General features: G+C 42.7%; 1 protein-coding gene across 1 annotated transcript in view; it reads right to left on the bottom strand.

Moving 5' to 3' along the window:
* INPP5F (inositol polyphosphate-5-phosphatase F) overlaps positions 1 to 12,137 on the bottom strand; it is a 61,367-nt gene that overhangs the window by 33,521 nt on the left and 15,709 nt on the right. The window contains exon 3 of the mRNA XM_077455465.1: positions 684 to 820. Coding sequence (XP_077311591.1) covers positions 684 to 820 — 137 coding nt within the window. The remainder of the gene's footprint in view (positions 1 to 683; positions 821 to 12,137) is intronic.

The following is a 12,137-nucleotide window of genomic DNA, read 5'->3' as shown; positions in this document are numbered from 1 at the left end:
CCCAGCCAGAGCCCTAACCTAAACCCAACTGAGCATCTCTGGAGAGACCTAAAAATGGCCGTCCACCAACGTTTACCATCCAACCTGACCGAACTGGAGAGGATCTGCAAGGAGGAATAGGAGAGGATTCCCAAATCCAGGTGTGAAAGACTTGTTGCTTCTTTCCCAAAAAAAAGACTCAGACCAAAAGGGGGCTTCTAATAAATACCGAGCAAAGGGTCTGAATACTTAGGACCATGTGAAATTTCAGTTTTTCTTTTTTAATAAATCTGCAAAAATGTAAACAATGCTGTGTTTTTCTGTCAATATGGGGTGCTGTGTGTACATTAATGAGGAACAAAAATGAACTTAAATTATTTTAGCAAATGGCTGCAATATAACAAAGAGTGAAAAATGTAAGGGGATCTGAATACTTCCCGTTCCCTAACATTATTTATATATATATACATATATATATACACACACACACACACACACACACACACACACATACACACTTTTTTTTTATTCATTATTATGTTTTTAGTTACATGCATCCTGAATTTTCAGTACCAAATTTTTCAGTGCACCTCCTGGTGCCTGTGATTTGTCGAGCCCTGCCTCAGTCCATCCTGAAACCGTACAAACGCCACCTAAAAAAACACTACCCTAAAATCAGTACAATAGCCATCTAAGGCACTTACATCCAGCTCCAGGTCTTGAGGCTCAGCCGTAGACAGCGGGACGACGGCAATCTTGGTGATCTTGTAGATCTCATGGCCCTTGGGAAGGACACCAATGAGGGATTTCTGACGGATGAGCAGCAACCACCAAGGCAGATCTGCAGAACAAAGACAAAATCATTTGAATCACCTCTTGACAGCTCAGTGTCAGCCGGTGTCTTGTCGAATAGTGTCCCCCGTCGGATAGTGTCCGCCCTGTACTGAGCTTGCGCAGTACGGAGGATAAGGAGACGCCGAAAGTCTCTGAAGATGAACAGCGCAGAGTCCAGGTTCAAGCCCCACCATCCAAGTGGACATAGAGTTAGAATAAGAAATTGCCAGCGAGGGGCCCTCTTACTAAGTGCTACCGTATGTCCACTTGGATAGCGGGGCTTGAACCTGGACTCAGTGCGCAGGCGCCGTTCATCTTCGGAGTCTCCTTGTCCTCCATACTGAGCAAGAGCTGCGCCTGCGCAGTAAGGGGTGGACACTATCCGATGGGGGGACAGTTTTTGGCAGAATAGCGGCAGCAATTGGACCCCCAGGCTGTGGCCTTTCTGGAACCACACAAGGGCCCTCAACCCATGTCATTTAGGAAAGAAGCAGACATGCATCGCCATTTTATCCCACAAAATATGAATGGAGTCGCCAGTCTTCTAACATACACCATATCAAATTTGTTGCAAACAATGGTTTATTTTAACACAACTTTTATAGTTTTACTGCTGTGACACAGTGGAGGAGATTTGCTAAAACTGGTGCAGCTGTCCAAAGTAACCAATCAGCTTCTACCTTCAGCTTGTTCCATTAAGATTTGACAATAAAACCTGAAAGCCGATTGGTTACTATGCACAGCTGCACCAGATTTAGTAACCCCCCCTCCCCCCCCCCCCAACATATTTCGCAATTCTCAGAAATCAGAAGTGTATTCTAAGTAACAGACGTTGGGTACGCCAAACTTCACAAAAACCATCTCGCTTCATCACCCTCTAGTGAGCTTTACAAATCTGCTGGCAAGAATTCTGATTTATGTCAAGAGCCCAATTATGACATTAATAAATGACTGGCAAATATGTGCCTGTTTATTAATGTGGTGAATGTCTGGGGTGGGTGCACGGCATTGATTGTTGTCATTGTGTGCAAGTGAAAGGCTTCACACACAATATTTCATTTAGATCGTGTGAGTAAATATACGTTATAGAATAAAAGTCATTAGTACAGTGTTTCAAAAAGAATGACCCAATTTCAAACAGTTACATTTAATAAAAATGTGTTACATAACAAAATTACAAAGTGTTACTAAACCCACAACAGTAAAATCAGTCTGTATGTGCAGTAAAGCATACTGGTTATACTCAATGTGGAACCTGAAGCAGTTAATCCGCCTCATTGTGTAAAAGGGCTGTGTGATCCTGTCTTCTGTGATCCTCCCCTTATTTTACTGTCCCCAATCCATCTGCTGATAGTACAGAGCCTTGGGGGCACTCTGCACATGCTCAGTGTGGTGTGTATTGCTAGAGATTTTTTCTTTTCTTGGGAGGGTGCATGTGATAAGCACAGGGCCAATCAGCACTATCCAGACAGAGGGTCAAGGGTCCTGCAGGACAGTCAGAGGAGAATTAAAACTCCTCCTATAAAAGTTTAACCAGAAACTGATAGTCACAAGACTGCTATATCCTGCTGATGAGAAAAGGTATTTGGCAGTTTATATTTACTAAAAAAGTATTGCATTTCCATGTTCTGTGGAGACCAGATATAGTGGAATGCAGAGTCCTGGGTTTAGTAACCCTTTAACCACTTGAGCCCCGGACCAATTGTCAGCCTAAGGACCAGAGGTCTTTTTACAATTTCGCACTGCACTGCTTTAACTGGTAATTGCGCGGTCATGCAATGTTGTACCCAAATGAAATTTGCGTCCTTTTCTTCCCACAAATAGAACTTTCTTTTGATGGTATTTGATTGCCACTGCGATTTTAATTTTTTACGATATAAAATGGAAAAACCGAAAATTTTGAAAAAAAAAAAAAAAAAGATATTTTCTACTTTTTGTTATAAGAAAAATCAAATAAACTCAATTTTAGTCATACATTTAGGGCAAAATTTATTCAGCCACATGTCTTTAGTAAAAAAAAAAAATGTCAATAAGCGTATATTTATTGGTTTGCGCAAAAGTTATAGCGTTTACAAACTAGAGTACATTTTCTGGAATTTACACAGCTTTTAAAGCAGGAGTTCCGCTGTTTTTTGTTTTTAAAAGTCAGCAGCTCAATCGGCTCTCGAGTGCTGCCGCCGCCATCTTCGGTATGGGCTTCACTTCCCAGGTCCCTACTGCGAATGCGTGAGTCGCGCTGCGCAATAAGGATGGTCCCCGCTGTCTCTGGGATCTGTGTGTTTCCCAGCAGACAGCGGGGGACCCGCAGCAAGTGGCGTAAATATCCGCAGGATATCTATGCCGGAAGTGGGTGCAAATACCTGTACTATACTGGTATCTGCACCCCCCTTCCCCCTGAAAGGTGCCAATTGTGGAACCAGAGGTGGGGGGAGGGTTCCAATGAGCGGAAGTTCCACTTTAGGGTGGAGCTCCGCTTTAATTTATGACTGCCTATCTCATTTCTTGAGGTGCTAAAATTGCAGTACAAAACCCCCCCCAAATGACCCCATTTTGGAAAGTAGACACCCCAAGGAAATTGCTGAGGGGCATGTTGAGCCCATTGAATATTTTTTTTGTCCCAAGTGATTGAATAATGACAAAAAAAAAAAAAAAAGTTTACAAAAAGTTGTCACTAAATGATATATTGCTCACATGCCATAGTTATATGTGGAATTGCACCCCAAAATACATTTTGCTGCTTCTCTTGAGTACGAGGATACCACATATGTGGGACTTTTTGGGAGTCTAGCTGCGTATGGCACCCCGAAAACCAATCACTGCTTTCAGGATTTCTAAGGGTGCAAATTTGATTTCACTCCTCACTACCTATCAGTTTTGAAGGCCATAAAATGCCAAAATAGCACAACCCCCCCCCCCCCCCCCAAATGACCCCATTTTGGAAAGTAGACACCCCAAGCTATTTACTGAGAGGCATGTTGAGTCCATGGAATATTTTATATTTTGCTACAAGTTGTGGGAACTTTTTTATTACAAACCTTTTTTTTTTTTTTTTTGCACAAAGTTGTCACTAAGTAATATATTGCTCACATGCTATGGGCATAAGTGAAATTATACCCCAAAATACATTCTGATGCTTCTCCTGAGTACGGGGATACCACATATGTGGGACTTTTTGGGAGCCTAGCCGCATACGGGACCCCAAAACCAAGCACCGCCTTCAGGATTTCTAAGGGCATTCATTTTTTATTTCACTGAGCCTGAATCTGACAGATGAGTGACTTCCTCTTCACTATCTGTCATGCTCAGAAACCTGTAGGCCTCTTCACTAGTGTACTTTCGCTTTGCCATTTTGGGCTCTAAATTTAGTGGTACAGTAGTGAGACTCACAGGTAAAAAAGCACCTAGGCTGTCAGCGACTGTATAAAACGCTAACAAAAAAAAACTGTTAGCGATCGCAGGGATGAGGCCTGACTCTGCGAACGCTGCAGTTATGTGTTTAGTGTTTTGTAAGTGACAGTGATCGATCGATACTGCACTTGGGTGGACTAGGCGGAGGGGCAAAACGCAGGTGCTGGCAGGTATCTGGGCTGATCCCGCTAACAATGCGTTTTTTTGGAACCCTAAACTGCTGGGGACGCTAGTATAGATCTGATCAGATATTGATCTGTTCAGATACTATACCACTAAGGGAGGTTTATGCTTTGCGTGTGGGTGTTAGCGGTACTGGCACTAACCTGACACTGCCTGGGGAGACGCAGACCCTGACCCTAAAATCTAATTGATATCACCCGCCGGGTGATCAGGGAGTTAAACCTTTATTGGGTAATAAATGGCGGGTGCCCTGATGCTATAAAAAGCAAACTACCTAACCAGCGTCACCCGTAACACTTATACGGTGATCACTGGTGAAAGGGTTAACTAGGGGCAATGAGGGGGTTAAAACCTTTATTAGGTAGTATATGGAGGTCCCTGACGCTATATAAAAACCTGACGGGGAACCTAAATAACTAACTGGCTAACCAGCGTCACCAGTGACACTTATATGGTGATCACTGGTGAAAGGGTTAACTCTAGGGGCAATCAGGGGGTTAAAACCATTATTGGGTAGTATATGGGGGTACCCAACGCTATAAAAACCTGGTGGTGAACCTAAAAAATAACTAGCTACCTAGCGGCACCAGTGACACTAATGCAGCGATCAGAAAAACCATTGCTTAGTGACACTGGCAAAAGGGGGTGAAAGGGTTACCTGGGGGGGCAATCAAGGGGTTAAACCTTTAATTTTGGTGGGGTAGAGGGCTACCCTGGACCTAACACTAACTGCCCTGACACTTTTTACAACAGTCACAACTGACACTAAATGCAGTGATCAGTAAATAACTGATCACTGCAATCAGTGACACTGTGACTGGGGGAGGGGGTGAAAAGTGTGCCCATGTGTACCTACGTGTCAGAGTAGTGTTGCTGCACTATTATGTCTTCTCTGCTCGCCGTCCAGTCAAAAAGACCGCCCGAGGATTGTGACATCACTTCCTCCCTGCCTGTGTTTACACTACACAGGCGGGGGAAGCTTCTCATTCGCCAGGAGCGATCGAGAGGGGATGGCCAGAAACCAACGGCCGTCCCCTCATCCCGGATCACTCCCTAAGCGAAACGGACCACCGCAGCCAGCGGGAGGGGGTCCGATCCGACCCCCCACCTGCTAGAAGGCAGACACGTACGGGTGCGTGCTTGTGCCTGTCCGTGCCATTGTGCCGATGTATAATTACATGCGGCGGTCCTTAACTGGTTAAGTTCTCGGGTTTCACCCATGTTATAAGTGCTCTATGTGCCCTCTGTACGGATACATCAAGACGATAGCCTTCCACAGAAGGCTTCTTCCTTAAACAGTAGTCCAAAATACCTATTTCAGACAATGATGATACTGTATTCACACACATACGTCCAACAACTTCTACACATTTCGCCGGACCGGCTTCATCGGGAAAATGGACACATTTTATATTGAATTAAAAAGGAAGAATATATAATGTAATGTATACAACCTTGGCTGTATAGAAAAGTGAAATACAAATTAATATAACATACATCAAAAAAATATATAAAGTTTAGTGCATTAAACATAGCCACACTGAATCGAAGGAGGTTCTCTTTAAGAAGTTATATGGCTATAAATATAACTTCTTAAAGAGAACCTCCTTCGAGCTTTTAGGAGACAAAGGTGTGTTAATGAGCACAACAAACTATTGGGTGAAAGACCCGGGCTTTCCAGATCTCATTGATCAGTATTCCATTCACATACATCTGTCCACTGAGTCCAAAGCTGGCAGAGACCATCATGGCCTCCTTAATAATGTCCTTTTGCATTACATAACAGAAGATCTTCCTAAATGCTTGTAGATTCCTCAAATGTCAGGGCCCATAGTCGGTAGCAAGAGGCTAGCATTCAGTCCCCTCCAAAAGCCTCTGTCCCGGGTGAGTCTGTCACACTCAGAACGTCTGAATATATGCCAAAACTCTAATTCCAAATCTGCACGTAACAAAGCCAATCTTACTTCCCAAGAAAGTCTAGCTATAAACAGGTTAAGCAAGAATGAACACATAATCATTAAATTGGCAGACAAAGGTGGTGGTATAGTGATCCAAGACCGAGCCACTTATCTTGATGAACCACACCGCCTCCTTTTCGATTACAACACATATACTAAACTTAAAACAGATCCCTTACCATATTTCATCAGGGAATCCAAGAATGTGATTACCATGGCTTTATCTGAAGGAGTTCTTTGAAACTCTGAAGTTTCCTTTTTCCATAGAGATTACTACAATGTACGCTATTTTTACCATCTTCCCAAGGTACACAAGAATCTTCATAATCCTTTCCTCCTACATCTGGGATGGCACCCATCTTTTGGCGTTATTGCAACCATACACTTGGGAACCAACATATTTGTGGGTCTCTTTAGATGTGTGCTCCTTGTACACTTCAATCCCACATGAGGTTAGACTCTAGACAGTTCTGCATTTTTTATCTGAGGTTACGGAGATCAACTCCAGACAGTCTCAATTTATTCTGGCAGCCCCTAGATTCTGTCTGGAACATAACTATTTTAATTTTGAAGATGACTATTACCTTCAGAAAACAAGCACGGCAATGGGGGCCAATTTTGCCCCCAGTTACACCAATCCCATAGTGGGCCTATGGGAGACCAAGTGCATCAGGGATCACAAACCATTTTCAGCCCACCTAGTCTTCTATGGGAGCTACATTGATGATATCATTATCATCTGGGATGGTCCTCTTTATACTGTTCAGGAATTCGTGTCACATTGCAACTAAGAGCTTTGGTCTCTCCTTTACTTCAAAAAGGTAAACACAACCGCTCTGTTTTTTGGACTTGGAACTCAGACACGTAAAGTCCACTATCACAGCCAAAAGCTGCACCAAGCATACAGTAGGAAACTCTTTTCTATACTTTACAAGCTGTCATCACCCTAGATGGGTAAAAAATGTTCCTAGAAGCCAATGTTGCCGTTTACGGCACAATTGTACTAGGCTGGGGGACTATAATATACAAAGTGTCCCCCTCAAACAGAAATTTATAGAAAAAGGGGCTACTTTCAGACCTTATTGATCAGGCACATATGGTTTACAACACTAAACGACATCTCCAAATCCAAACAGCCATCACAAGAAAATGTAGGAGCAAAGATTCATAACCCAATAAATACTACAATAAACTCTGGAAAATGAAGAGTGTGTTGAAAAGACATTGGACTATGCTACAGCAGAACCCCCATCTAAAAACTACAGTCCCACAGTGCCACATTTTGCTTATAGGAAGGTTCTGAATGTCAAAGGGAGGGGGGCTCCTAGCGAAATCAAGCCCATTCAATCCACATCTGAACCCAATTGACACCTATTCCTCTGGTGGGCATGTTTCAGTGCAAAAAAATCTTTTTGCCTTACTTGTGCTCATATGCAACATGGTCAAAAATCCTTTGTCCATAAAAGGGAAAGAAATACACATTCAACACTTTTCACAACTGTTCCTCCATGTTTGTGGTTTAAGGTTTATCTTGTCCTTGTTGCATGTTATATGTGGGCCATACCATCAGGGCCCTTCGTGCCAGATTTGGGGAACACTGCGGGATTGTAGATGCTGGTTTCCCCAAACGTAGCGTTCCTCGCCACTTTACCGCAAACAATCCTCTGAAGACTTAAAAGTATGGTTCCTTGAATCCATTTCAGACAAATTCTCCCTGGCAGAACGTCTCAAAAGGTTGTGTCGTCAGGAAAGGTATTGGATTTTCAATTTAGATACACTCACCTAGAGGAATGAACGAGGAGATCGAAATCAGCACTGTTATTTAATATGGCTGGTAAGATCTCCCTGATCATATCCTAGTGGACTGTCCAGAGATTGGCAACTGGATAGCCCGGTGTCTTAACTGAATAATTCTTTTAGAATAGCCCCGCCCCTTTTCATCTTTATAATACATCCTAATGACACCTATATTAATTTTATTCTCTAGAGTATTGGGTCCACAAAATGCATAGGGTATGTATGCAGGTGTGTGTTTGTATGTATATATGCTGAAGTGTATGTGTGTGCGCACATGCTTATATGTGTGTATGAATATATGTATTCCCTATTGCGATCACTTACAACTAATCCATCATTTGTGTCTAGTTATTAGAATCTTGATTATTTCTCCTTTAAGGAGGTACCTCTGGCTCTATTACAATAAATGATAAGCATACCTTTAATATTTGATATTACATTCACTACGTAGCCCTCTTCTTCCATCTTTATAAGAATTATTATCAGTAATTCTAACCATTATACATTTTTTTAATTTAAATTTGAATCATTCAATCGATCTATTGGTCGTTCTTCCAAAACGCTATAATACCATTTATCATTATGGTTAGCGAGCAAGCTATTTAGACAATTAATCATCACCACTTCACCCGCAAGCACATAAATATTTGCTTTTATATTCTGTTTTAAAACCATCTACTCTTTCAGCTTGTCTTTTTGATTAACGGGTCCATCAGCCTATTACATTTCTCCTTAGTTTTCTTGTATTATATGACTGTCATATATGTCAGCCAATCACTTGTACCTGTGAAACGCCGAACATCTTGTTCATGTGATGTTGCGCCCGGCGCCATATTGCGGTTCACGCTGGTCAAGGCGGTGATTGGCTGCTCCTTGCTTTCTGTTTCCTGGCTCGCCCTGGACTTTTGCATCACACCATCAGTGCCCCGGGCTGCCAAGCCTAATAGTACACGCTCCAGAGTTCCCAGGATTGGCAATTTCTACTACATGCTGATCATTTGGGAAAATTCGTACGAACTTTAGAACCCCATTAAAGTCTATGGGACTCGAACGTTCGAAATCAAAAGTGATAATTTTAAAGGCTAATATGCAAGTTATTGTCCTAAAAAAGGGTTTGGGGACCTGACTCCTGCCCCAGGGGACATGGATCAATGCAAATTTTTTTTTGAAAAACGGACTTTTTGGGAGCAGTGATTTTAATGACGCTTAAAGTGAAAAAAAAGTGAAATATTCCTTTTTTATATCGTGCCAGGGGGGTGTCTATAGTATGCCTGTGAAGTGGCATGTGTTTAGAACAGTCCCTGCACAAAATGACATTTAACGGAAAAAAAGTAATTTAAAACGGCTTGCGGTTTTAATGTAATGTCTGGTTCCGGCAATATGGATGAAAATCAGTGAGAAAATGGCATGGGTAGCCCCCCTGCCCATTACAAGCCCCTTTGGGTCTTGTACAGATATTAAGGGGAACCCCGTACCCAAATAAAAAAAAAGGAAAGGCGTGGGACCCCCAGGCCCTATATACTCCGAACAGCAGTACACAGGCGGTGCAAACAAGACAGGGACTGTAGGTTTGTTGTGTTAAGTAGAATCTGTTTGTAATTTTGAAGTGGTACATTTTTAAAGTGTAGCTCCAGTCAAAAAATCTATTTTTAAGCTTTTTGGAAAACATAGGGAAGGGTAATCAGCCCTGTATAATTTTTTTGGCCGTCCGTCTTTTTGCATCTCACTTCCTGTTGTCTCCTTCCGTTTGCAAGTAGGAGACATTTGTAAGTTGGATGTTTGAAAGTAGAGGCCTGCCCTATATGCTCTTCAGAAATTTGGCCCTAAGGTGTTGGTGTTACCACAAGTTAACACTAAGCCCTCAAAGTGACTCTTGGTGGGTGCTGGAGTGCCCAGCTGTGAACTATTATATCAAGAATTTGGGTGTGGTGGTGGTGCTGGTGCCACAACACTAGAAGTCCTCACAGTTACTCTTGGTGGGCGCAGGAATAAGCCCTGCTGTGAAATATTATATCAAGAATTGTAATTACCTGCACCTGTTAAACAGGGGCTAAAAATGTGGGCCTTAAGCACTGGTGCCACAACACTGCAACACCTCACAGAAACTCTAGTTGGAGAGCAGGAATGAGCCCTGCTGCAAAGCATTGCATCAAAAATTGTAATTACATCCCCCTGTTAAACAGAGGCTGAAAAATTGGGCCTTAGGCACTGGTGGCGGCGCCCAGAACCAAAAATGTTCTTCCAAGATATCAGCAGGATCATTGAGGAGGAAGAGGATAGTCAGTCAACATAACAGGATAGTCCCTCAGCATCAGCATAGGCAGTCTTGAAGGGATGTGATATTTCAAAAAAAATGTATTCGGTTACATCAGCTTCAGGTGTTAGGCAGCTGGTGGTGATCCAAGACTGATTCATCTTTATGAAGGTCAGTCGATCAACCGAGTCGGTGGACAGGCGCACCCTGTGATCGGTTACAAAGCCTCCAGCAGCACTGAAGGTACGTTCCGAAAGAACGCTGGATGCAGGACAGGCCAGTAGCTCAATTGCAAACTGTGCAAGCTCTGGCCAGTGATCCATCCTCAAGAACCAGTAAGCCAGAGGATTTTCGGTGGGAAAGGTGTCCAAGTCTGACCTTGCCCCTAGGTATTTCTGTACCATGTAAATCAGACGCTGGCAATGGTTGCTGGAAGCGATCATACCTTGGGGCTGCGGACTAAAAAAAATGATCTGAAACGCATCGGTCAGACGGCCACCTGCTCCTTCTGTGACTGACCGAAGCCTCAGCAGCACGTTGTCCAGGACCAGGAGTATGTAACCTCCCAGTCTCTGGGAAAGCGTTGCACAGACCTTTCTGCATCCTCTGCATCCTCTGCTCCCTCTGCGATGGCAGGATAAGGTCCACGACCTTACCCTTGTACCGTGGATCAAGGAGAGTTGCCAGCCAATAATGATCCCTCTCCTTGATACTTGAAAAAAAAAGGTCTCAGATTTTAGATAAAAGATTTATATCTCCCTTCCACCCTTCATATCTGACTCAATTGAAATGCCCATATATCCTATACGATTTCTCAATATTACATATATACACACACACAGTAGGTGAGGTTAAAAAAAAAAAAACTCAACAACCTATATGTGTGATTATATGTCAGTATTACCTTGTGTATAATATAAATATATATATATCTATCCATTTGACCACTGGAAACTTAAACCCCCTTCCTAACCAGACCAATTTTCAGCTTTTGGTACTCTCACACTTTGAATGACAATTACTTTGCCACACTGTACCCATATGAAATGTTTGTCTTTTTTTTCACACAAATAGAGCTTTCTTTTGTTGGTATTTAATCACCGCTGGGTTTTTTATTTTTTGCGCTATAAATCAAAAAAAAAAGACAATTCAGTAAAAAAAAAAAAAAAAATTTGTTTCTGTTAAAATGTATTGGCAGAGTATTGCACAGTGTTGGCACAGAGCAGCGCTGTGGGCACTACACATCCAGCCCACAGTGCCGCTGCCATCTCTCCCCTCTCACTGTACCAATCAGTACAAAGAGGGGAGAGAGGAACCGGCGTCATGACGGAGCGATCACGTGGTAAACGGCCGCTATTAGCGGCCGTTTACTGTGATCTGTGATGCGCCGGGTCCAGAGGTCACAGATGTTCCCAGGTACGCAAGATTCTGTGAGGACGTCCCACTGACGTCCACCCAGAATAAGCTGACCGCGCTGTAGCCGTCTTTCGGCTATGAATAAAAATAAAAGGGGTAGGTTGCGCTAAGGAACTTATGAGCGAATCCACATAAAATATAAAAATATAAAAAAGGAAAGTAGGTAAGAGCTGCCTCTATTACTATCCACCTGGTGGGGTGGAAAATGTTAGATAAAGGAGTGCTATGAATAGATCTGGCGCTATACCTGTGTATCAGAAACTTAATTAATGTGCTAAATTAAATTTGAAATTGTTACATTAATCCGG

This window comes from Lithobates pipiens, unplaced genomic scaffold (genome assembly GCF_037356315.1).
Source record: "Lithobates pipiens isolate NorthernLeopardFrog02 unplaced genomic scaffold, aLitPip1_a1.2 Scaffold_25, whole genome shotgun sequence".
In the NCBI taxonomy this organism is placed as follows: Eukaryota; Metazoa; Chordata; class Amphibia; order Anura; family Ranidae; genus Lithobates; species Lithobates pipiens.
Note: the sequence above shows the minus strand (reverse complement) of the source record. Positions and strands in the feature narration are given on the sequence as shown.